Here is a 27,913-nt window from a genome sequence, read left to right on the forward strand (position 1 = left end):
GTATACCAATATATTTTTTTAAACATGGAAAAATCATCAGTTTTTCTTCTTTTCTCGATATTTAGTGTTGTGGTAATGTGAAATTTCAATCAGTTGTGAAAAATGCTATAAAATACATAAACATTGACTAAACTCTTTGAAATCAACATTTATAATGATGTTAGAACTTACTATTTTTGCTCCAAATGAAAATGTGGTAGTCAATTTATTTTCAAAAATTCCAAAGAGCTCCATTTTAAAATGACAATTACGTGAGAATCACCCACTCCATCATCTTGGCTTCAGTGGAAAGACATGTCCTCAACCCACTGATAGTTTCAGTTCACTAGTCAGGGGGCAGAAGAAATTTAGTTTTTATTTCTATGCAAAATATATACAGCACCTTCATAAAGTATTCATACCCCTTGACTTATTACACATTTTGTTGTGATACAGCCTGAATTCAAAATGGTTTAAATATTTACTTTTTTTCTCACCCGTCTACACACAACAACCCACAATGACAAAGTGAAAAAATCCATGTTTTTAAAAATGTTGTCAAATTTATTGAAAATGAAATACACAAATATATCTCATTTACTTAAATATTCATACCCCTGAGTCAATATTTTGTGGAAGCACCATTTGGCAACGATTACACCTGAGAGTATTTCTGGGTTAGTCTCTAAAAGCTTTCCACACCTGGATTGTGCTTCATTTCCCTATTATTCTTTTCAAAACTCTTCAAGCGCTGTCAAATTGGTTGTTGATCATTGGTAGACAACCATTTTCAGGTCTTGCCATATATTTTCAAGTAGATTTAAGTCAAAACTGTAATGCAGCCACTAAGGAACTCCAGTGTAGATTAGGCATTGTGTTTTAGGTTGTCCCGCTGAAAGGTGAATTAATCTCCCAGTGTCTGGTGGAAAGCAGGCTAAACCAGGTTTTCTTTTAGGATTTTGCCTGTTTAGCTCCATTCCAGGTTTTTGTCTACCTGGATAAACTCTCCAGTCCTTAACGATTACAAGCATACCCATAACATGATGCATTCACCACTATGCTTGAAAATATAGAGAGTGGTACTCAATAATGTTATGCTGGGGGCATATCCAATACAACACTTTGTATTCAGGACAATAAGTGAATTACTTTGCCAAATGTTTTGCAGTATTACTTTAGTGCCCTAGTGCAAACAGGATACATGTTTTGGAATACTTGTATTCTGTACAGGCTTCATTATTTTCACTCTGTCAGTTAGGTTAGTATTATGGAGTAACTATAATGTTTGTTGATCCATCCTCGGTTTTCTCCTTTCACTCTAACTGTAATAAAGTCACCATTGGCCTCATGGTGAAGTCCTTGAGCGGTTTCCTTCCTATTCGGAGACTTAGGAAGGACGCCTGGATCTTTGTAGTGACTGGGTGTGTTGACACAACATCCAAAGTGTAATTAATAACTTCACCATGCTCAAAGGGATATTCAATGTCTGCTTTTTTATCAAATCTACCAATAGTTGCCCTTTGCGAGGTATTGGAAAACCTCCCTGGTCTATGTGGTTGGATCTGTGTTTGAAATTCACTGCTTGACTAAGGGACCTTACAATTCTGTATGTGTAGGTTACAGACATGAGGTAGTCATTCAAAAATCATGTTAAACACTATTATTCCACACAGAGTGAGTCCATGCAACTTACTATGCACATTTTTACTCCTGAACTTATTTAGACTTGCAATAACAAAGGGGTTGAATACTTAATTGACTCAAGACATTTCAGCTTTTTATTTTTTATTAATTTGTAAAAACATAATTCCACTTTAACATTATGGGGTATTGTGTGTAGGCCAGTGATGACAAATCTCTATTTAATCTATTTTAAATTTGGGAGGTAACACAACAAAATGTGGAAAATGACAAGGGGTGTGAATCCATTGGGTCATTTGATATAGGTTAGGCTAGCTAAACACTGGCCATTAACAACATGTCCTTCAAATTGAATGTCCTGTTTCTTGTTTTTCTTGTCCTGTTGATAGTTTGTCTTCCTTGGTTCGCCTCAGCCCTATGAACTGCCCATTTACTTACAGTAAACAGATTATATTACTAGGCTGTGTGCTATCATCTGCTAAAGGTTTTGTGGGCACGGCCATAATAACGTTGTGGTTGCTTGAAGTAGGACGGTATAGACCCTTTTGCAGTGACTCTTGGTGGGAGTAAGAAAGCCATCACCATCTGCGCCTATTCAACACAGCCTAGATTTTAAGTTTCTATTACTTGTAAACAAAAAAAACTTGTTGGGGTTTTCATACACTTAGAATATTTTTTTAAATTCTCACTTGAACAGTCGCTTAGATTATGTTTGGTCTTTGCAAAAATAACTTTTTTGGATGCAGCAGTTGTTAGCTAGAATGCTAACGCTCATTGATATAGGCTGTTGCAAAAGCTAGCCAAAGAACCATTTTACTGGTTGAAGTTTAAGTGTTTAAAAAAAGAAAGTATAATGCAGTTGATTTGTAATGATGACACAAACATTATATTAAGCAGGAAATTCATACGAGTATTAAAATCCAATTGTAATCCAGAAGTAGTGTGAAATGCACCCATATGCAACATGTAAATAGGGGCTTTTTTTGCTGGCATTCTATAAGAGCTCACCCTTGTTCTGCCACCAACTTGCACGCATCCCCTCGTGCGGTAATGTTTGCAAACACCGAAAGGGATCTATTTGATCCCTCGATTCGGTTAGGTAGTCCCTCTTGGCATATGCTATGCTTTATTAAGTTTAAGTATCATGTCATTCTATGCCGCAGATTCCCTTCATTACAGTCAAAGACAACAGATCATATCGGCCGAATGTTGCTTTGAATGTTCGAAATCGTAGTGTAAAAACACTTTTAAAGCTTCAAAAGATAAGACGATCCAACTTTCAAAATAAGTTATTTTTGGTGGTAGCACACATTCACTAAGTTCATTGTAAACAATTAACAATTGCTCCTCTCCCCTGTAACTATTCCCCAGGTCGTTGCTGCAAAAGAGAACGTGATCTCAGTCAACTTACCTGGTAAAATAACGGTAAAATAAATAAAATAAAATAGTTAGCTACCACATGTTCTTGCCAAACTGTCAACAGAGTAACTAGCAAGCAACAAGATATGCCAAATAACAGTAAAAAAAAAAACACGAGGGCAAATAAATCAGATTCAACTGTTCAGACAAGTCACATGGCCATGAATCTGATTTTGTATCTGATTTCAAATCCCCTATGAATGTGGTTTGAAATGTGTCTTGAAGTATCCAATTCCATGGATATTTTGGCTGTTCAGACTCCAGGAAAAACATCACAATCGAATGTGCATTTCTTTTTTCAAACTGCCAGTGTGAACAGCGCTTTAGTCCCTTTATGGATGCAGCTGTTATGTTCAGACCTGGGTTGAAATACATGTGTATTTGATCATTTGTTCTTTAAATAGGCCTACCTTTTTTCTGTGTATTTTTAGTATTTTCAAATCATGTGGACCAAATCATGAACAACTTCTATTGGAATTATTTTCAAATAATTTCCTATAAAATACTTATTTCTAAATACATTTTATGAAATAACAAACAGACCTGGTTTCAAATGCATGGGAGTATTTATTTGTATATAAAAATGCACTGTATTTTAGGATTTTCAAATACATAGTGGTTATGTTACCCTTTTCAGAGTTACGTGTCTACTGTTAAGGCATCCCTGTAGCCTTCACTTAGGATAGTGTTGAACTGTCTGAAATCAGGGGTGACTTCCACAATTGTTCTAGGAAAAGGGGAAAAGGAAGGGGCATACCTAGTCAGTTGCACAACTGAATGAATGCTTTCAACCAAAATGTGTCTTCCACATTTAACCCAACCGCTCTGCATGCAGGGGGGGCTGCCTTAATCGACATCCACGTCATCAGTGCCCGGGGAGCAGTTGTTGTTGGCGGTTAACAGCCTTGGCCAAGGGCAGAACGACACATTTTTCCACCTTGCTGGCTCAGGGATTCGAACCAGCCACCTTTTGGTTACTGGCCCAACGCTCTTAACTGCTAGGTTACCTGCCGACCCCAGGAATCTGATCAGTTTGAGGTTACCTAACTGTTAAAATCACCTCTTCATTTTGCCAATCTGCACCTCTCCCGCTTGAGTAGGTCATTAAGAGGCTTGTGTTATCTTCTGCCTTTTCAGCGGCAAGTTAGTGTCACCAAAATGGAAGAATTTCAAAGGCCTAAAGCTGCTGTGGAGAGACAAGATTCGGCTCAACAACGCTATCTGGAGGGCCTGGTACATGCAATGTAAGAGCTCCACGCACAGCTTCATATTCTATTGTCTCTCACTAAAAACAGTAACCTCACTGTTGTAACATAGTATAAACGCCAGGTTGAACTTGGCTGAAAGAAATATTTGATTTAACGATTGCTCCAGGGTTGGGTCTGCAGAGCCACTGAATGGCACTTGAATCCCCTTATGATTGAGAACTATAGTCTACAGTGTATGAATCCTATTTAATGTTTTCTTTAAAAAAATCTTATTCACTACTATGTTAGTATAGGGGGTGTGTTCTTTTTGCTCAACTGGTAGCTCTTGCATGTGTTCTACTCTACAGATGTGGAGAAGCGAGACAACCCTGTCTGCCATTTTGTCACTCCTCTGGATGGGACCATGGACATAGAAGACCATCGTCCGGCAGAGGTAACAAAGGGCAGTGGATTGGGGGGATATTTTTTTTATTTAACCTTTATTTAACTAGGCAAGTCAGTTAAGAACAAATTATTATTTACAATGACTGCCTAGGAACAGTTGGTTAACTGCCTTGTTCAGGGGCAGAATGACAGATTTTTACATTGTCAGCTCAGGGAATCAATCTAGTAACCTTTCGGTTACTGGCCCAACGCTCTAACCGCCCCGGCAATAACAAAATCACAGAAAATAATATGCAGCACCATACTATACCACTGCTCCACCCTATTAACCAAACTCTTCTCTATGACCACTTTTTTATCCCGTGTGTATCCTGCTCCTTTGCATGTCCCTCTTCATAATCTATCATATGATTTTTTTTCTCTCTCCTCTGTTCCACTCCATGTCTCTCTCCTCTCCTTACTGTTTACCACTTAAACCAATCCCCACATTATTTTCTCCCTTTGTCTTCCATAGGCAATAGCCACAGAGGGGAAATATTGGAAAAGAAGAATTGAAATTGTAATTCGAGAGTATCACAAGTGGAGGACATATTTCAAGAAAAGGGTAGGGTAATGGATTTTGTTATTGCCAGATTGTGCCTTTAAAAAAGAAATGTATATATTAATGTTCCAATTAAACAAAGTTGGCTAATGTTCAAGACTGAGCAGCATTAGGCCTATATTAGGTTCTTGTCAGTTGCTTTAACTAAATGGTGAGGCAACTAGTTGATGAATGTACTACATTTACTTTGCTCTACTCCATGTTATAATTTTATGTCAATATATGAATCTGCCACATAACATTGATTTTCCAATTTGTCACAGTTACAGAAGCACAAGGATGACGATCTCTCAAGCCTTCTCAAGGTATGCATTCTTGTGTGCTTCCTCGATTCCTCGATAAGGGTAACACCCAAATAATCACTACATTTGACATCTGTGAAAATGACAAATAATAAAATAAAGAATAGGCCATTAATGCACAAAGAATACATTTACTACATGTGGGTAGGAAAGCTGTAGGCTGTGTTGATTTGATTTATGCTATTAGGATCTCTTAGCTCACCAAGGGCTAGTCTTCCAAGAGTCCTTAAGAAATGTGAAAACATACATTTTTGAAAAACAACAAAATCAAAGTAATAACACAAACACAGATCCACATTCCTATTACTTTTACATGTTACAAGTTACACCCCCCCTACTTCAATTGTGCAAACAAGCACTGCTTGGTCTGTATTTGGATTGTTATGAGGCATGTGTTTTATTGAAGAGGCTGATTTTAATCAATTTGAGTATGTAGTCTGCATGTTTCGTAACTGTTAAATAGATTAGTTCTATGATTTGATATGGTTTGTACAGTATGTGCACTGCATGTTTTTTGTGTAACTGACTGGCTGGCTTGTTGCATTTTGAACACCCTAAGGGGCCAGAGGAGCAGTTTTTGCTGTTTGGGGAGATCTTTCCAGACACATTCCGTGTGTCCCTTTGTCAGGATGAGGAAATGGCCGTGCGCCGAGTTGCTCGCAAAAGCCGTGAGTCTCCTGTCCCCATGGAGATGGACCCACTCTTTGACATGGACGTGCTGATGTCAGAGTTTTCTGACACACTCTTCTCCACGCTGGCCTCCCACCAGCCCATGGCCTGGCCCAATCCGAGGGAGATGGGTGAGGGCCCGCCACCAACATCCCATTCCATACACCAAGCCTGTTTCTATTCACTCAGATCCACCCAAGCCTTCCTTCAACCAGATCTATTGGAAAAATCTATTTGCTTTTCAACAACTTTTTTTTCACACCCCATTCGTGTCCACCTGTTCCCCATAGCTCATGCAGGGAACGCAGACATGATCCAGCCTGGACTCATCCCCCTACAGCCCAACCTGGACTTTATGGACTCCTTTGAGCCATTGCAAGGTAATGACAATGCACTCTACCACAGCGACAAACTCCAAAATAATGTCACTTGCACAAACTTCAACAGGACCTCAGAGCACCATGTTAAGGCCGATCCACAGATCACTCCATCATTTACTGTGTGTTCGCTTGGGTGGAGTCATATTTTGGGGGGGGGGGGAGCAACGTGCACCTTTTGGTAAAATGATACCCTCGCCCATCCATGTGTACCTAGACCCCCGAATAGCTTGACTGGTTAATTTGCAATTCTGCTCCTATCACCTGACCCAAAAGGTCATGATAGGTCATGATTCATATGGTGTGGTAAATTGACTAGAAATCAAATAGAACATTATCACCAGTGTTAGCTCATTTCTAAGAGAAACACCTGCAGATTTGATTAATATCTACATGTAATGAACGTTTAGTGTTGTTTTACATTACCTCGTTTTGTGCCTGCCAGTTGGCTGTAGGCTACTCCGCTAGCAGCTAGCAAGCAAGCTAGCCTTTAAGCTTCCCACATCTCCCCCATGTCAAATAATCTGATTTATAATTAAATAATATCTAATTAGGCTACAATGTTGTTTGGTATATTGTTTGAACAGTTGCTGAGATTATATATGTTTATAAATTCAAAATAATTTACTTTGATGCATAGCATATAGGTCAGATCAAGGAACGGCAGTTATGCTTTCATCACTTTTGTATTCATGGATTTATAGCAACACTATCCAAGTTTCCATCCACTGTTTTTATGCGAGTAAATCAAATCAAATTGTATTAGTCACATACTCTGAATAAAACGGCTGTAGACCTTAGAGTGAAATGCTTATTTTTTTTATAAAAAATGTGTAAGAATAAGAAATTAAAGTAACAATTAATTAAAGAACAGCAGTAAAATAACAATAGCGAGACTATACACGGGGGTACCGGTACCGTCTCAATGTGCAGGGGCACTTGTTAGTTGAGGTAATCTCTACATGTGGGTAGAGTTATTAAAGTGACTATGCATAAATGATAACAATAGAGAGTAGCAGCAGTGTAAAAGAGGAGAGGGGGCAATGCAAATAGTCTGGGTTGCCATTTGATTAGATGTTCAGGAGTCTTATGGCTTGGGGGTAGAAGCTGTTAAGAAGCCTCATGGACCTAGACTTGGCGCTCCGGTACAGCTTGCCGTGCGGTAGCAGAGAGAACAGTATGAATAGGGTGGCTGGAGTCTTTGAAAATTCTTAGGGCCTTCCTCTGACACCGCCTGGTGTAGAGGTCCTAGATGGCAGGAAGCTTGGTCCCAGTGATGTACTGGGCCGTACGCACTACCCTCTGTAGGCCGAGCAATTGCCAAACCTGGTAGTGATGCAACCAGTCAGGATGCTCTCGATGGTGCAGCTGTAGAACCTTTTGAGGATCTTGCTTGGACCTTGTTAGATTGTTGGTGATGTGGACACCAAGGAACTTGAAGCTCTCAACCTGCTCCACTACAGCCCCGTCGATGAGAATGGGGGTGTGCTCGGTCCTCCTTTTCCTGTAGTCCACAATCATCTCCTTTGTCTTGATCACGTTGAGGGAGAAGTTGTTGTCCTGGCACCACAAGGCCAGGTCTCTGACCTCCCTATAGGCTGTCTGGTCGGTGATCACGCCTACCACTGTTGTCATCTGCAAACTTAATGATGGTGTTGGAGTTGTGCCTGGCCGAGCAGTCATGAGTGAACAGGGAGTACAGGAGGGGACTGAGCACGCACCTCTGACGGGCCCATGTGTTGAGGATCAGCGTGGCGGATGTGTTGTTACCTACCTTTACCTCCTGGGAGCGGCCCGTCAGGAAGTCCAGGATGCAGTTGCACAGGGAGGTGTTTAGTCCCAGGGTCCTTAGCTTATTGATGAGCTTTGAGGACACTATAGTGTTGAACGCTGAGCTGTAGTCAATGAATAGAATTCTCACATAGGCGTTCCTTTTGTCCAGGTGGGAAAGGGCAGTGTGGAGTGCAGTAAAGACGGCATCATCTGTGGATCTGTTGGGGCGGTATGCAAATTGCAGTGGGTCTATGGTTTCTGGGATAATGGTGTTGTGAGCCATGACCAGCCTTTCAAAGCACTACTTGGCTACAGACGTGAGTGCTACGGGTCGGTAGTCATTTAGGCAGGTTACCTTATTGTTCTTGGGAACACCATATAAGTCACACCGTATAAAAAATAAATCACCACAGCAGTGATGGAAACAGGAAGTTTCGGTACAATTTTATGCGGGAAATAGAGGTGGAAACGCTTTTAAACCGTATGTCTAAGCCGGGGGGGTTCTACTAAGCAATATGGAATTGTTTTAAGAAGGTCATACCAAGGATAATTTAGCTATTTGATTTAGAATTTTAAGACCCCTTAAAGTATCCCCCAAAAATATTAAACAATTATTTGATTAAAAACTGTTGTTAGCCCATACAAACACATTGAATAACAGATTCACTACATGGAACAACATGTAGTGTTGTTCCCCCCAACAAAAAATATAAAGGAAGTTTGTTCTGAAGTGTTTTTTTGGCCCCTTATTTTAGCACGAAACAGTCTCCATATATACACTACATGACCAAAAGTATGTGGATACCTGCTCGTCGAACATCTCATTACAAAATCATGGGCATTAATATGGAGTTGGTCCCCACTTTGCGATAACAGCCTCCACTCTTCTGGGAAGGCTTTCCACTAGATGTTGGAACATTGCTGTGGGGACTTGCTTCCATACAGCCACAAGAGCATTAGTGAGGTTGGGCACTGATGTTGGGTGATTAGGTCTGGCTCGCAGTCGGTGTTCCAATTCATCCCGAAGGTCTTCGGTGGGGTTGAGGTCAGGGCTTTGTGCAGGCCAGTCAAGTTCTTCCACACCGATCTTGACAAACCATTTCTGTATGGACCTCGCTTTATGTGCGGGGGCATTGTCATGCTGAAACAGGAAAGGGCCTTCCCCCAAACTGTTGCCACAAAGTTGGAAGCACGGAATCGTCTAGAATGTAATTTTATGCTGTAACGTTAAGATTTCCCTTCACTGGAACTAAGGGGCCTAGCCCAAATCACCATGAAAAACATCCCCAGACCATTATTCCTCCACCACAAATCTTTACAGTTGGCAGTACGCATTCGGGCAGGTAGCTTTCTCCTGGCATCTGCCAAACCAACATTCATCCGTTGGACTGCCAGATGGTGAAGCGTGATTCATCTCTCCAGAGAACGCGTTTCTACTGCTCCAGAGTCTAATGGCGGCAAGCTTTACACCACTCCAGCTGACACTTGGCATTGTGCATGGTGATCTTAGGCTTGTTTGCGGCGGTTTGGCCTTGAAAACCCATTTCATGTAGCTCCCTGACAAATGGTTATTGTGCTGATGTTGCTTCCAGAGACAGGTTAGAACTTGGTAGTGTGTTACAAGCTAGGACAGACAATTTGTATGCGCTTCAGCACTCAGCGATCCCGGTCTGTGAGCTTCTGTGACCTACCATTTCGCGGCTGAGCCGTTGTTGCTCCAGGACGTTTCCACTTCACAATAATAGCACTTGCAGTTGACCGGGGCAGCTCTAGCAGGGCAGAAATTTGACGAACTGACTTGTTGGAAAGATGGCATCCTATGACGGTCCAACATTGAAAGTCACTGAGCTTTTCAGTAAGTCCATTCTGCTGCCAATGTTTGTCTATTGAGATTCCATGGCTGTGTGCTCAATTTTATACACTTGTCAGCATCGGCTGTGGCTGAAATAGCTGAATCCACTCATTTTAAGGGGTGTCCACATACTTGTATATATATGTACACTGCTCAAAAAAATATAAGGAACACTTAAACAACACAATGTAACTCCAAGTCAATCACACTTCTGTGAAATCAAACTGTCCACTTAGGAAGCAACACTGATTGACAATAAATTTCACATGCTGTTGTGCAAATGGAATAGACAACAGGTGGAAATTATAGGCAATTAGCAAAACTCCCCCAATAAAGGAGTGGTTCTGCAGGTGGTGACCACAGACCACTTCTCAGTTCCTATGCTTCCTGGCTGATGTTTTGGTCACTTTTGAATGCTGGCGGTGCTTTCACTCTAGTGGTAGCATGAGACGGAGTCTACAACCCACACAAGTCGCTCAGGTAGTGCAGCTCATCCAGGATGGCACATCAATGCGAGCTGTGGCAAGAAGGTTTGCTGTGTCTGTCAGCGTAGTGTCCAGAGCATGGAGGCGCTACCAGGAGACAGGCCAGTACATCAGGAGACGTTGAGGAGTCCGTAGGAGGGCAACAACCCAGCAGCAGGACCGCTACCTCCGCCTTTGTGCAAGGAGGAGCAGGAGGAGCACTGCCAGAGCCCTGCAAAATGACCTCCAGCAGGCCACAAATGTGCATGTGTCTGCTGAAACGGTCAGAAACAGACTCCATGAGGGTGGTATGAGGGCCCAACGTCTACAGGTGGGGGTTGTGCTTACAGCCCAACACCGTGCAGAACGTTTGGCATTTGCCAGAGAACACCAAGATTGGCAATTCGCCACTGGCGCCCTGTGCTCTTCACAGATGAAAGCAGGTTCACACGCACGTGACAGACGTGACAGAGTCTGGAGACGCCGTGGAGAACGTTCTGCTGCCTGCAACATCCTCCAGCATGACCGGTTTGGCGGTGGGTCAGTCATGGTGTGGGGTGGGGTGGCATTTCTTTGGGGGGCCGCACAGCCCTCCATGTGCTCGCCAGAGGTAGCCTGACTGCCATTAGGTACCGGGATGAGATCCTCAGACACCTTGTGAGACCATATGCTGGTGCGGTTGGCCCTGGGTTCTTTCTAATGCAAGAGAATGCTAGACCATAATGTGGCTAGAGTGTGTCAGCAGTTCCTGCAAGAGGAAGGCATTGATGCTATGGACTGGCCCGCACGTTCCCCAGACCTGAATCCAATTGAGCACATCTGGGACATCATGTCTCGCTCCATCCACCAACGCCACGTTGCAATACAGACTGTCCAGGAGTTGGCGGATGCTTTAGTCCAGGTCTGAGAGGAGATCCCTTAGGAGACCATCCGCTACCCCATCAGGAGCATGCCCAGGCGTTGTAGGGAGGTCATACAGGCACGTGGAGGCCACACACACTACTGAGCCTCATTTTGACTTGTTTTAAGGACATTACATCAAAGTTGGATCAGCCTGTAGTGTGGTTTTCCACTTTAATTTTGAGAGTTAATCTCAAATCCAGACCTCCATGGGTTGATAAATTTGATTTCCATTGATAATTTTTGTGTGATTTTGTAGTCAGCACATTCAACTATGTAAAGAAAAAAGTATTTAATAAGAATGTTTCATTCATTCAGATCTAGGATGTGTTATTTTAGTGTTCCCTTTATTTCTTTGAGCAGTGTATATACACACACTATATGTGTACTTCCATTTTAAAAAATTCCACCTGGTACCGTGGGACCTTCAGAGGAGTCTTGCGAGGCCTGTGGGCATCTTAGAGCGAGACAACTGGCATGTACGTGTTCGTGAGAGTCCCATCTTTGCACAATGTTTAACCCATACTGTTTGGATGCTACAGACAAAAGTTGACCAATAAGCTGTACCTACTTCAGACGTGTCCCAAGACTCTTGTGGGGGTCGTGGAGAAAGATGGAGAACACAATCGTGTTCGTGAGCGTCTCATCTTTCCACAGAGGGTTCATAGTTTATAGGCCAAACCGTTCGAACGCTATAGCCGATTTTGTGAGAAGACGGATCTTCGGGATGTCTCGCAGCTCTAGCTCTGTCACCTTTCACTGCTGATGCGGAAGTGCAACATAGGCGGATGCGTTGGAATGAGTCACATCCCATGTAAAAAAACAACAACATATCTCCAGCTTAAACTGACAGATTTTTACAGGGATTTTTTGTATTATGCTAATTACATTTCCTCGGGGGCGCGGACATCGACCTTAGGGGGCTTAAACGCAAATATTGATATAATAACCATCATATCGAAATAAACTTGGGAGTCACGCGATGATATGGTTTGTGGTCCTATGACTCAGGAAACCAAGCAGTTTATTAGGCTACAGATGAAATAAGTTATAATGAACTTCACAGTGTGGTGAAAGTGCACAGTGATGAGCTTGATGCTCTTTTCTAATAAATACAGAGGGCCTTATTCTGGTGACATGATGATCGATGCTTGACTGACGTTTGACAAATACAAAATATTCTGTCTCTTATCCATAATAATCTCATCATGTAGACTAGCCTACCTGCAATATATCTGAGCTGTTGGCTAGAATGCATCTGCCAAGACCAGAGTACGAACATTTGCAATTTAATACAACAGTAGAGTTGAAATGTGATGGAAACAGATTGAACCTTTTAGTTTTATTCAATACATGAAAACTTAAACAAAAAATATAATTTTGTGTGCACTACCTCATCACACACTGATTTTTATCTGCATTAAGTCCGTTTGGTGGAAAAACACACCTGGTGGGAAAATGTGAATATTTTCGCCAAATTGGTTAGCTACTGTTGCTTATTTTTTTTACAGTAGTTTGAATTTATAATGTAGAGTTCATTCTTTTGTGAAACAACATTGTGCCAGAAGAGAAAGAGGACCAAAATAAATGTTTCAAACAAGCAAGTTTGTTGGTAAAATACAGCCTCCCTATCTACACAACAGTGCCCGCACCGTGATGGAAGGAATAATACGTTCCCTCTCAAAATTTGAGCAGAGAAAATCTGCGTTGCAAGCGCCATAGGCCACCTATTTTGTGACGAAAAAACACAAAAAGCATTCATGTACTGAGTTGTGCTCCAAATCATTGCGTGATGTCTGCCTAACCTCTTAGTCCCATGCTGTTGACTGTAATACAGCAGGTGGCATATCCTAACACTTATGTTGGTGGAGTGGATGTTATACTAATTTTAACTAACCTAGAGACTTCTCCCAGACTTATTTCACAGCCTCCGTCAGCCCATCTTCCCCTCTGCTTCCCTCACTGCCTCATCTGTCACTCCTCTACCCAGCAGCAGCTCTCAATCCCAGGTAAACCCTAGGCCCAGTCACTGTGAACCTCAGCCCTAACATACCCCCAGACCTAACACACTCCTGCCTTTATTCTTAGATGTTTTCACATAATTTGACTAACTGATAACATTATAAATGTGCTTTCTTTTCTCCTGTCCTTATGACTTGACAGGGCCAGCTTCTCTCTTCCATGCACCTCTCAGCTGACCTACCGTCCATCAGTCATGACCACAGACTCGTCTCCGCAGCCCCCCTGCCTATCTCCTCCCTCATGGCCAATCAAACCAGTGGGACCGGTGAAGGTTCCTCCTATGTACAGAACTACATGCCTCTGTTCACTGCGCCAGTGCCACCTAGTGGTCAGGCTGGAGGCTCCTCCCTCATGCAACCCTCAGCCCTTCCCACACTGCCACACACCCAGCCCTGCCAAGGTGCTGTCACAGCAACATCAGAAGCCCCCCCACCCCTGGACGATGCCACAAGCCTGGACGGTTCCCCACCCCCATCTGTCATCACACACACTGCCTCCTCCATTGTTACACCCAGTGAGGCTGCCACCACCTTCAGTCAGGGCTGTGAGCTCAGCTCCTTAACCCGGGCTCCTCCACCACCACCACCACCCCTCCAGCCCCTGGCACCCTCACCTGCCATCCCCCTTCAACACCCCCAGACTTTCGCCCTGCCCAGACCCATTCAGCCTTCTTGCTCCAGCAAAAAGACATGCCATGTGCAAAGGATAGTTCCTGCCAACCCCATCCCCTCATCTCACCTCATCCTAACAAGTGAGTTAATCACATCCCAAACTATTTAATTGTTGATGGATGAGAATGGTGTATTGATATTAATATTGAATTTAATATTGAATTAATGCATGCCTAGCAGGTGCTACTCCCAAAACACTACCATTTATTGAAGTGGGGGATTACTGCTTCACTAGAGAGCCATCTCATATTGTGATCACACCACAAGGTGGCAATACTGTTTGTCATTTTTATAGTCAGTAAAGACTATTGTAAAGAAAAACTGAATGAAACCTAGTCAATATTTGCAAGCAATTGAGCCCAGATGATCCTAGCAAAGATCATCAATGACATCCAAGCTCAATATTAGAGATGAAATAAATGAGAGGAAATCAGCATTTATTCTGTGACTGTTGTAATGTCAAATATTTTGCTGTCTCAGCCCCCTTCCCAGGGCATACCAGTGCAGTGATTGTTACTCCAACTCCCCTGAAAGCAGACGTGGTTCCCTCAACTGGCGTGGTCATCGCCTCCTCAAGCCTATCAAGGGTAAGACCGTGTCTGCTCTGAAGGGCCTGCAATACTTTACAATGAACCCAGTTTTATGTTAGTTCGTTTTCATTTAATTTGTCTTTTATTTCTTCCCATCCCCCTCTCTCTCTCAGGCTCCTGGATTTCATATCCTTCCACAGACTCCGAAGTCTCCCCAGCTCATTATCAATAAAGAGGACTGTACTGGTGAGTAACATACGCCAAGCCCTTATTTTTTTCTGTTGTATGTACACTAACCTCAGTCAAGTGTCCGAAGGTACTTTCCTCCTGTCTAACCTAAGCTATCGATCTAATAACTTTACATATGCATACAGAATGTGGCATGGTAACATTCATACACATTGTTTTGGAATGTTTACAGCACTTCTGCTTTCCATAACATTATTGATTTGTCTTTGTGAGTTGGTGCTCACTGGTGTAGCAGTCTTTGTTGTGATGGTTTTTGGCAACTCTGGATCATCTGTGTCTCCCAGGGCATGAGGAGCGTGGCTCAGGTCAGGGGTCACCGTGTGGGTCAGAGCAGGTCTCCAGTCCTAAGTCTCCCCTCAGCAGCAGCAGCACAGCCCTCTCTAAGAGCGAGTCCAACCAGGTATCATCAGCCCACATGCCTGCTTCTCTCTCTGTCTCTGTGTGCGTTTCTTTGACTGTATAAATTCAGCTTTTTCAAGCAGGTCTGGTGCTGAGTGTGCCTGCCGTAGAAACATTGTGGACACTGATCATTGTGATGATACTTGTCTCTCCTCCCTATCTGTTCCAGAGCCGTAGGGTGACCCACATCACTGCTGAACAGAAGAGGCGCTTTAACATCAACATTGGCTTCAAAACACTGAGCAGCCTGGTTCCCACTCTCAAGTCCCAGTCCAATGTAAAGCCATTATCTTGTCTGTCATCCATCTTCTGCGTCATCATACTCATATCTTCCAAATCTAGCTTTTGATGGCTTTTATTTAAAGTTCAGTTCAGAAGCATTGTGTATGCACATCCTGTTATTTTCAGATGCAGGGTACAAATAGTAAAGTAATGAAAGAAAGATGGATACCCTCACACTGTTGAATGTTCCAACATGCACCCCAAAGCTTCTATTTCAACTATTTAAAAAAAAATATATATATTTCTACATGACCTTCCCAATATCGGCACCCATTCTTGTTGTGTTTAATACCAGATCAGTAATGCTGGCACGCTGCAGAAGACCGTTGACTACATCGCGAAGCTGCAGCAGGAGAGGCAGCAAATGCAGGAAGAGACCAAGAGGCTACGGGAGGAGATTGAGGAGATCAATGCCTCCATAAAGTACGTACTGCCTCACTGTTATCTGTTATTACTCTCCTCTGAGGAGACGAGTTCATGAAACAGTTTCATTATTGGTACACAGCCACATGTAGGGTGTCTAATCAAAAACGCATCTTTTGACCAATGGTGAAAATATGTTAATTGTATATATAGTCCTCTAAGAAAACCAATGGTCCAAACCCCATGTCTCTTATTATAATACATTCAAACGTTATTGGAGTGTGTACCCTTGCAGGGTGGCCAGAATTAAGGTGAATAAATTAATGGAGGCCAGAGAAAAATAGTGGTAAAAAATTTAGAAAATTGTATCGCTACTTTCCCATTGAGCTCATCTTGCTTCTCGAATCCGCAGGACATAAAACAATATAGAGGTAAAATGGATATTGATTTTGAGGCGTAGTATTTTCATATTTTAGTATAAGCTTTTCATATTTATTCTAAATTCCTGTAATTTTCCAAAGATTTCTCACAAAAACAAGCGTGTCTCTGTGAAATGTCAACGGAGCACTGAACGTATACCAAGTTTTTTTTTAATTTTCAGTCTTTTACATTTAATTTGACTCGTGTCATGCTAATTTAGTTTTTTGCGACCTGTGGAAACAACTTTGAAGAACGACCACAAAATGTAAAATCCTCACGTTGTTCAGAGAAACCTGCACAGCTTTGTCAAGAGTTCATGGCTTGTTATTGGATGTATTAGGTTGCAATATCTGACTTTTTGGATATACTGTTAAAGATATGTTAAAGTCCCCACTGAATGATTCAGAACATGAATAATACTTTTTGTCTCTGTAAAATGTATTTTATAATATAAGTAAAATTTCATCAGCAAAGTGCATCTGGGCAGAGTGGGTGTACACCCTACCATATGTGATGATACCATGTGTCAGTATACATTACATAGTAATCTGATCTGTACGTTATTGCTGTGCCACAGTGTGTGTCAGGAGCAGCTGCCTGCTACGGGAGTGCCTATCACACGCCACCGCTTCGACCACATGCGGGAGAAGTTTGATGAGTATGTGAAGAGCCGCACACTTCAGAACTGGAAGTTTTGGATTGTATCCTTTTATCCTTGACATTGAACATAACTTTGTCGTAATAATATAAGATTCAATCAGGCTACTTTTAATATTATGCTGGTTCATTTTATTTAGACCAGAAGGCTAGATAAGATGCTCTATATCAGCAAAGAAGAGCCACCGTTTGACTGTTAGAAAGCACCCTAACCTCAGGTTTCAGACTTGTGAAAGGTTACAAGTGTAGAGTACAGTGCCTTCGGAAAGTATTCAGACCCCTTTACTTTTTCCACATTGTTACGTTACAGCCTTATTCTAAAATTGTTTAAATGAATACAAATCCTCATCAATCTACACACAATACCCCATAATGACAAAGCTAACACAGGTTTTTAGACATTTTTGGAAATGTGTTAAAATAAAAGACAGAAATACCTTATTTACATAATTATTCAGACCCTTTGCTATGAGACTTGAAATTTAGCTCAGGTGCATCCTGTTTCTACAACTTCATTGGGGTCCACCTATGGTAAATTCAATTGATTGGACATGATTGCACACACCTGCCAATATAAGGTCCCACAGTTGACAGTGCATGTCAGAGCAAAAATCAAGCCATGAAGTTTAAGGAATTGTTTGTAGAGCTCTAAGACAGGATTGTGTCGAGGCACAGAACTGGGGAAGGGTACCAAAATATTTCTGCGGCATTGAAGATCCCCAAGAACACAGTGGCCATTCTTAAATGGAAGAAGTTTGGAACCACAAAGACTCTTCCTAGAGCTGAACAATCAGGGGAGAAGGGCCTTGGTCAGGGAGGTGACCAAGAACCCGATGGTCACTCTGACAGAGCTCTAGAGATCCTCTGTGGAGATGGGAGAACCTTCCAGAACGACAACCATCTCTGTAGCCATCCACTAATCAGGCCTTTATGGTAGAGTGTCCAAACAGAAGCCACTCCTCAGTAAGGCACATGACAGCCCGCTTGGAGTTTGCCAAAATGCACTTAAAGACTCTCAGACCATGGGAAACAAGATTCTCTGATCTGATGAAACAAAGATTGAACTCTTTGGCTTGAATGCCAAGTGTCACGCCTGGAGGACACCTGGCGCCATCCCTACGGTGAAGCATGGTGGTGGCAGCATCATGCTGTGGGGATGTTTTTCAGCAGCAGGGACTGGGAGACTAGTCAGGATCGAGGGAAAGATGTACTGAGCAAAGTACAGAGAAATCCTTGATGATAACCTGCTCCAGAGCGCTCAGGACCTCCGACTGGGGGCAAAGGTTTATCTTCCAACAGGACAACAACACTAAGCACACAGCCAAGACGATGCAGGAGTGGCTATGGGACAAGTCTCTGAATGTCCTTGAGTGGCCCAGCCAGAGCCCGGACTTGAACCCGATCGAACATCTCTGGAGAGACCTGAAAATAGCTGTGCAGCGACGCTCCCCATCCAACCTGACAGAGCTTGAGAAGAATGGGAGAAACTCCCCAAATACAGGTGTGCCAAGCTTGTAGCGTCATACCCAAGAGGACTTGAGGCTGTAATTGCTGCCAAAGGTGATTCAACAAAGTACTGAGTAAAGGGTCTGAATACTTATGTAAATATGATATTTCATTTGTTTTTAAATATACATTTGCAAAAATGTCTAGACCTGTTTTTGCTTTGTAATTATAGGGTATTGTGTTTAGATTGAGGGTCAAAAACAATTTAATCAATTTTTAGAGATTAAGGCTGTAACGTAACCAAATGTGGAGAAAGTCAAGGGGTCTGAATAATTTCCGAATGCTCTGTATGTATTAACGTAGTCAAAAGTTTAGTATTTGATCCCATATTCCTACCACACAATGACTACATCAAGCTTGATAAACTTTTTGGATGCATTTGTACTTTGTTTTGGTTGTGTTTCAGATTATTTTGGCCCAGTAGAAACAAATGGTAAATGAGATGTCATTTTGGAGTCGATGCAGTGCCCTATACCGCTGCGCCACTCGGGAGGCCCTAGTTTCTGAACACTTGTGATTGCTACCATTATTATGGATTATCCTGAATGAATTGTGAATAATGATGAGTGACTAAGTTTGAGGCACAAAGATCATACCCCCAAGACATGCTAACCTCTCACCATTATCAATAACCGGGGAGGTTAGCATTTTATATCATACCCCCAAGACATGCTAACCTCTCACCAGTACCAATAACAGGGGGGTTAGCATTTTATATCATACCCCCAAGACATGCTAACCTCTCACCAGTACCAAATACAGGGGGGTTAGCATTTTATATCATACCCCCAAGACATGCTAACCTCTCACCAGTACCAAATACAGGGGGGTTAGCATTTTTGGAGGGATATGATTTTTATGCTTCTAACTTCTCACTCATCACTATTCACGATTAATTCATGATTATCTGTTATCATGCTAGCATCCACATTAATGTAGAAGTGTTTAAAAACATATTCTATGTTTTATTTACACAGTAAGTGACTCCAAAAATGACACAATACATTAGTTACCGTTCAATTCTATAAGGGCACAAAATAATCTGAACCAACCATAACAAACTGCAAGTGGATCCAACAAGTTTGTAGTCACACGATTTGTAGTCATTGCATGCTAGGAATATGGGACCAAATACGACACTTTTGACTACTTTAATACTCATATAAGTGAATTTGTATAAATAATTTTGGTTCCCTAATATGGAGGACTATGTACAAAGTGCTGTAATTTCCGATATGACTGAAAATACCCTCAAATGAAAGCGGACAGTCTGCACTTTAACCTCATAGTCATTGTATCATTTCAAATCCAAAGTGCTGGAGTACAGAGCCAAAACAACAACAACATGTCACTATCCAAATACTTTTGGACCTAACTGAAGGACTGCAGTTCCATGAGCCATCTGAGAATATCTGTCTTGTTTGTCAGTGTGAGAAAGGAATAGGATGCAAATTCAGATCTTTTTTCTCAATAGTGTGTTTGACCCTTGACCCACCATCCTTAGTTCAGCATCATCATTAAGCCCCTGTTTGAGTCCTTCAATGGGACGGTCTCCACCACAAGCAAAGGGGAGCTGTGCGAGACCACACTGCAATGGCTGGACTGTCACTGCTCCCTGCCTGTGCTGAGGCCCAGTAAGTAAACCCCACGCAGCACCCCAAACCTCTCACACATCCACACATTTGTTGTTTTCAATTAAATGGTAGCTGTGTCAGAGTAGGAGAGTGAGGAGGTGGTGGGTAGAGAAGGCACAGCTGGCTAATGATTCCATTATGGCATTTCACTATGATTTTTACTTGAATGACTGTCTTTCTGTAGGTGTTAGATTGAATGTGTGACGTTATGCTATACTTCCTTCTTTAGAATGTATAAAAGTCCAATCCACCCCCATTGCTTTCTAAGGAAACTTTGGCGTCATGGTGTGTCATGATCTGTCAACCTCTATCACTCACAATCTTTTCCTGTAATTTATTTACAAGAAAGAACACATTCAGTGTCTTGGCCAACCTTTGTCTCCTGCACTCAGAGGAGCGATCTCATGATATGAGGGAGGGATGTTGACGTCAGAGATGATCTTTGCTGGAGACCGTTCAGTTCACTAGGTTATATTACTACTGTCTGATTAGCATGCTGCAGGAAGTAGGATCCTGAAGAGTCAGCTGCACAATCTGAAGCCCTACTGAGGCATGCTAGCTCCTTGTCTTCATCTTGGTTTCATTCCTCATATAAATGCATATTGTTATGCTTATTGCACATTTTATAAAACACAGACTAGGCAGCTAGCGCATGATCGTCTGTGGAGGGGTATGATATTTATGCCTCTAACTTTCTCACTCATCACTTCACGATTCATTCATGATTGTTTCATACATCATTTTATGGAGAGAGACATTTAAAATTCGACCTTGTTTTGTGTAACTTGTTGTCACACACTGATGAATGTATAGCTGATTGGTCTTTCTGTTGTCCAGTGGTCCTTAGCACTCTCCGGCAGCTCAGCACGAGCACATCTGTCCTTACTGACCCTAACCTGCTGCCTGAGGAAGCTACCCAGGCTGTCACCAACACCCACAGGCACTCTGCAGACTCCTAGCCGCATCCTCAGCGGAGAGGAAGCGGAAGAAGGGTTCAGATAGAGGGCATGGTCATAGTACCCTCTAGTAGAGCCCTCCACCGAGGGCCCCTACCACAAACTCCTCTAACCTCCCCAGATTGAAAAACACCTTGAAACAATAATATGGAAAGCACCAGCACTAGTTTGCCTTAAAGGTAATCCAAAGAGGTTACTCTGTCTTCCACCCTATCCATTACCATTCAGAACAGGACATGATGTTTAGGGTCTTTTTATACGTGACCTTATCCAGCTCACTGACCTCTCATTCCTACACATCGACTGGGCTTTGCTGTCAACAACCCAGGCTCGGTGCATTACTTTGGAGGATTGATACACACAACCCGTAGAACAACTTTACAGCATCTTTTGAACACAGCAATAATGTGGGTGCTTATATTTGTTCTATTTCACACATGTACAAGTGTGTATTATACGCATGTGTGAATTGTAATTGTGTTTTTTGCATATCCCAACTCCCCCTGGGACACCCTCAGAGAGTGGGGTCATGGCCATGTTCAGCCATTGTAAAAGGCAACCCTGGAGCAATTCGGATTACGTGCTTTGCTCAGATTTTTTTCACCTCGTTGGCTCAGGAACTCGATCTAGCGACTTTTCAGTTACTGGCCCAGAGCTTGAACCCCTAGGCGACCTGCTGCCCTTGTTGCTCTTTGTTAATGTAACCTTCAACACTGCTGACGGGGGAACTCCCAGCTTGTTTTCAGGCTCACTTCAGCAGGCAAATAACATGGCGCTTCAACCATTTAGCACACTTGCTCATTTTTGTTTTTTGTTTTTATTCAGCTCTTAAATTATTTAAGGTATAAGATGGCCTATGAACTGTCTTAAAAGGGAAATATCTCTTGAAGGAGTTGAGTGAGATTCAGTTGGTTCTGTTGTTTACTCTGTTGTATGACGATGAGTGTGGATACACTGAGCTTGCCATCAAAAAGCCTATAAAACAAACCAAAAGCTTAGCATTGATTGGCAGTATGCTTTGAGTACCATGAAAGCCTTCAACAGTAACAATTTGCTACTGGTCTTTCATTCTAATCATTCAGCTCATATGCATCTGGTGGGGTCTCAAACTCTTGCACAGTTTTCTTCTGTCCATGCAGCGGGAGGGAGGGAGGGTGTCCCAGTCCTTTGTGGACAGACATCCTGGGTATTCTACCCTTTTCTTGGGGGGTTGGACTCTTCAAATTATACCAGAAGTCTAATATCCTCAGATAATATTAAGCCAAGGGCTATCCATGGAAAAGTATTCACCTTTCACTTAAGGAAAATGCAGTTTTACGGAATGGACCCTGAGTGGTCCGAAGAGCGATGCGAAGCACTTGGGGCACACACTACACTCACTGTACATTTAACATCATACGCTGCAGCCTACCTTCCATTCAGTCAATTAAACAAAGAAACGTTGTGTTATAGGAGCATTCAAACATTATGTGGTGAATGTTGCTATTTTATTCTTGTTCCGCTAAGGGAGGCGCTGGTGAGTGTTTATGCTGTACCCTTTAACCAAACAAACACATTTAGGATACTTTAAGCTGAAGACAAGCGTCAGCCATAACCATACAGGTTACATAGCGTATGCATGTTCTATTTTTGTTTCTCATAATCAAGCCATGCTTATGACGCTGTTATGCTAGCCTTTCAAAGATGCATGTCTCTCCTAGTTCAGATCTTATTTGTCGAAGATGGAACTTTTATAGGCCATATTGAAATGAATATAGAAACATACATTTTACACCCCTCTCCTTTATTAGTCTTGGAAACACCAACCTACGTTGTCACATTGTGGGAGGCATCCCATCTGTCTAGAGAGACTACTCCTTTATGAGAAATGCACCCCAGAACAGTACATGCATGGATACTGTATTACTGTTGCAGTGTGATATTTTGTCTTTTTTTATTTTTTATGTCTTAGCACATTTTGTGTTAACTCTCCTCAGGCAGTCTAATGATTTTTCTGTATTTATTACTTGATGCACAACAACAGTTTACTTTGAATGATGTCAAATCTAGCAGCATTGGTTGTTTATTTCATGAATGTATATTTTATGGGGGTTTTATAGTGTGTTTTTTGAGAGGCCTTAGTGCAAGTCTTAACTGTGATCACTTAATGTTTGCACCCTTTGCTACTCTAAGAGTGGAGTCCCCTTTACCCAATGACTGGGGACTATGTTATTGTTACAGATCAAGATTCTGAGCCCCACATGTACATTATTGTCCACATCAGACAACATTAGGGCTAATCACAACTAACATTCATCCATCGTCATTCAGATCAAAAGTTTTATTTCTGTTCCATTCAAAGGGAATTGGAGCTATGCAAATACTCAAAGGGCAAGAGCAGATGGATGTCATGATGATTTAAACTTTTTTTGTTTGCAAAGCAGTTACCATGTGTGAAATATTCCTCTGTCAAGAATCATGATATGGTTTAAGTTATAAAACAAGTATTAACAATTTTGTTTAAGGAAGATTTCATTTATGAGATTACTTTTTGGAAGTCCTTTTTGTTCCCTCTGAGAAGTTAGTGTTGTAAATATTTTCTTTCTTGTAGTAAAGAAAATAGTTTTTTCCTACATGGTTTGTGTTTTTCTTGTGTACTGTGTTTTGGGCAACCTCAATATCCTACTTTCTTACGTTCCTGACGGCACATGTCACAAGTCTAGGAAGTATGTCAAACGGTACAATTTCCGGAAACATTTTTAATGAATGGAACGTAGTATTTTTTTGCATGTTACTTAATGTGCATCAGGTACAATACATGGCATTTCCAACAATTGGTAACATTCTTGTATGACACAAACGATAACATAATGATACAGCCAATTCTTTGACAAAAAAAAACGTATTTTCAATGTGACCCGGAACCAAATAAGAGTGTTCAATTGATAAGACACAGATCAGTACACTGATGAATAAATAAATGTTGTCATAAATAAATATATGAATTATTAATATAGCTAGACTTCAAGTAGGCATATTGTATATTACTCTGTTCCTTTAATCAACCATTGTGTGTAGAGGGTGAGAAGCCCCTTCACAAACATAAGAGTTTCGTGGTGGTCGTTCACATCAAAAGGGAGTTGGCACACTTCTTGGCAGTCTTGGTGGTTGCACATCCAGGATTTCAGGTCTTTAATATGTTGACAGGCCTCATTGAGTCCATTGATCACCCTCTTTTCCATGTTCAGTTTGGCAGCTTCACTCATATAACAAAGAAAGGCAGAAAGATGTTTTCCGGTGATCTTCTCGTTCATTTTCGGCTCCTGGATCCAGCCTACCTGGTTGGGCCCAGTATGAGGGGGAAGAATCCCGGGCTGGTTCTAGTGGAATATGAAAGAGAAATGGAAGTCATTTTCTACTGTTTAAAGGTTCTACAGTGTCAATATGATCATCATTGATTGCATTTATGATGAAGGCAATGATTTACAGTTAATCAGTGCTAATGTTGTTTGCTTTTTATGGAGTTTTAGTTTCCTTAACCTTTAAACCCTCAGGAAAAGGCTCCTAAACATACCAAGTAGTCCAACTCTTTTTGTCCATGATGCAACATCATATATGTTGCCATCTGTGTCCATTGGAAGGCTGCTACTTGTGAAGTAAGGCACATGAACAGGTAAAACACTGAAAGAGAGCACTCAAGTTAGTCCCCAACACAACCCATATCTGACCTGTAAGTTTATCATCAAAATGCTATTGGTCCTTAAAAGTCCATGAATATTTCTACTATAGTCACTTACACCACCCATGTTATCTTCACTATAAGATCAAACAAAATTGCGCAAGGTTTTGTCTAAGAGACTGCAGATGACATCTTAATTGAGTGTCCAATATATAAATTCCTCTCAAGCAAAACATAGTGTTAAATAAACGTTCAGTTCTCACCACCACAGAGTCCCATGTCAAATAGCTGTGTAGATCTGGTCAAAGTGGCAAAGGCCTTTGCTTATAAATGTGCAGGTTGAGATAAAGATCATCCAATATGCTTTCTTTCGAAAATGCATATTGAAATTGCTTTATTGTCATTTTTTGTTATCGTGTGAGTAATCACTACTCCCATTGAGAGTAAATGAGATGTGTAATTTGATCAACTTGAGTGTCAGATGTTGGGGCTTCCCTGACTATTCACCAGATATTGGGGCTGTCCTGATTCAAAATGTAGTCGTAGGAATAACATATTTGGCACAGGCTTTCTGAAAACTCAAATCTCACACACAGATTTAGTAAATATGACCCTGTGGAGAAATATCAGTGATTGTGAATCATTTCATAAGGGCAAAGGTTGAGTGATCATTTATGGAATATATACAGTGCCTTCGGAGAGCGTTCAGACCCCTTGACTTTTTCCACATTTTGTTATATTACAGCCTTATTCTAAAATGGATTTAAAAAATAAAGAATCCTCAGCAGTCTACACACAATACCCCATAATTGCAAAGCAAAAACAGGTTTTTAGAAGTGTTTGTACATTTTTTTTAAATAACAAACATAAATAGCTTTATATAAGTGTTCAGATCCTTTGCTATGAGACTCAAAATTGAGCTCAGGTGCATCCTGTTTCCATTGATCATCCTTGAGATATTTCTACAAATTGATTTGAGACCACCTGTGGTAGATTAAATTAATTGGATATGATTTGGAAAGTCGCACGCCTGTCTACTGTAAATAAGGTCCCACAGTTGACAGTGCATGTCAGAGCAAAAACCAAGGAATTGTCCATTGGCTCCGAGACAGGATTGTGTTGAGGCACATATCTGGGGAAGGGTACCACAAAATGTCTGCAGCATTGAAGGTCCCCAAGAACACAGTGGCCTCCATCATTCTTAAATGGAAGATGTTTGGAACCACCAAGACTCTTTCAAGAGCTGGCCGCCCGGCCAAACTGAGCAATCGGGGGAGAAGTCATCATCTATGTTTGTTCCCTCTGAGATAAGTAAGTGTTGTAAATATTTTCTTTCTTGCTCTATGAAGTAAAGAAAATAGTTTTTTTCCTACATGGTTTGTGTTTTTGTTGTGTACAGTGTTTTAGGTAACCTCAATATCCTACTTTCTTACATTCCCGACGGCACATGTCACAAGTCTAGGGAGTATGACAATGGAAGGAATATATCCTTAAAGTACTGTGAATAAACCTAATTCACATCCCAGAATGCAAATTGAGGAAATGCAAATAAATGTATGTATTAATAAATTAATACATTCCCAATAAATAGACTGGAAGGTATGGAATGAGATATTCACATTGTTGCTGGTACTTGAGTATACAAACTATTGTGCAATTATTCTGGCATAAACAGGACTATTTTGCAATATTTCACTAATGTGGTTCCAATTTCACGACCAGTAGAACTGGTATGTTCAGAATTCAAACTATGCATTTTCGTCTAAAATGTCCTGGACAATATGAAGCCATACTACTTATTCAACATTATAGCATAACCCTAAACAACCACAACCCACCCTTGCCTTCACATTTATATCTGGATCACATTGTGCTAATACGTTTTGAAACTTCTTCTAGCATATTTAAATGTTTTATTTAACCTTTTTATTTAACTAGGCATGTCAGTCAAGAACAAATTCTTATTTACAATGATGGCCTACCCTAGTCAACCTGTTTCTTGCTTAAGTTGATCATATTTCCTTTTTCTAAAATGTGAAAACCTATGGCTATCTATATTGCGTTTTTCCTTTAATTAAATAATTCAATCCTTCAGATACAAAATTATTAAATTGGGAACACATATGGCCTTTCCTTTGAATAAAAGAAAACATATTTATTATGCACATAAAATCATACAAGAGCAGCATGACAGTCAAATGGTTTGTGAACAAATGGACTATGGGTTTTAAAATGAGTTTCAATAAAAAACTTTTGTGAACCTTATGCAGCCGCTGCTCCCCTGTGCACTTAACTGGACCTTTTTGAATGGAGTGCAGGGAGGTCAGTTGAACAGGATAATTTACTATAGGTTCATGAACAAATAAATAAATATGCTATGTAAACAAGTGAAAAAGTAATACATATATTAATTAATAAATACATTGAAATTAATAAATACATGTATCAAGTTTATCATTTATCCTCCAAAGAACAAGACTAGTCTAATGACGCTTGTTGTGTTTTGCTAGTATCCCTTCAGCCACTTGTAGACGTTATCAAGGATTTTGTAACCCATTAATTTCCTCTTGTATGAACTGTCCCCTGGCTTCTCCAGATCTAGTTTCACACAGTTTTGATTATCCATGGCTGCTATGAACTGGCTCCTGATGACTTCAGTCTGAGATATGAATCTCTCTGAGTCTCCAGTCAAATCATCTTGCTGAATCATTTGTTTCAGTTGTCCAAGGTATCCATTGATGGCACAGGAGGATCTAACGGCAGAGACACTCGTCACAGGCAGAATGATGTCTGTAATGGTCAAATTTAGTTGTGGGTCTTCTCCCTGGAAATTGCTGTTAACCTAATGAGAAGATACATTTAGGATTTAAGCACCATTTTACAGTCTTTCTTTTTCAGAGCTTATGTTTTCTTTCTTGTCTAATCATTTTACCAAATATTATGTATAGGCCTAAGCTCTTTCCATTATTTCACTTTTACACAATATAATAACCATGT

The 27,913-nt window shown here is 41.2% G+C and overlaps 1 protein-coding gene across 1 annotated transcript in view; it reads left to right on the forward strand.

Moving 5' to 3' along the window:
• Positions 1-23,870, forward strand: part of mlxip (MLX interacting protein) — a 39,709-nt gene extending 15,839 nt beyond the window's left edge. Inside the window, exons 2-17 of the mRNA XM_055886964.1 lie at positions 4,177-4,283; positions 4,595-4,680; positions 5,146-5,235; positions 5,496-5,537; positions 6,094-6,334; positions 6,494-6,583; positions 13,484-13,578; positions 13,733-14,342; positions 14,743-14,849; positions 14,966-15,038; positions 15,326-15,441; positions 15,610-15,717; positions 16,018-16,145; positions 17,083-17,206; positions 20,173-20,302; positions 21,140-23,870. Coding sequence (XP_055742939.1) covers positions 4,177-4,283; positions 4,595-4,680; positions 5,146-5,235; positions 5,496-5,537; positions 6,094-6,334; positions 6,494-6,583; positions 13,484-13,578; positions 13,733-14,342; positions 14,743-14,849; positions 14,966-15,038; positions 15,326-15,441; positions 15,610-15,717; positions 16,018-16,145; positions 17,083-17,206; positions 20,173-20,302; positions 21,140-21,261 — 2,269 coding nt within the window. The 3' untranslated portion in view covers positions 21,262-23,870. The remainder of the gene's footprint in view (positions 1-4,176; positions 4,284-4,594; positions 4,681-5,145; positions 5,236-5,495; positions 5,538-6,093; positions 6,335-6,493; positions 6,584-13,483; positions 13,579-13,732; positions 14,343-14,742; positions 14,850-14,965; positions 15,039-15,325; positions 15,442-15,609; positions 15,718-16,017; positions 16,146-17,082; positions 17,207-20,172; positions 20,303-21,139) is intronic.
• The last annotated feature ends 4,043 nt before the right edge of the window (positions 23,871-27,913 follow it).

This window comes from Salvelinus fontinalis, chromosome 28, assembly GCF_029448725.1.
Source record: "Salvelinus fontinalis isolate EN_2023a chromosome 28, ASM2944872v1, whole genome shotgun sequence".
Taxonomy (NCBI): domain Eukaryota; kingdom Metazoa; phylum Chordata; class Actinopteri; order Salmoniformes; family Salmonidae; genus Salvelinus; species Salvelinus fontinalis.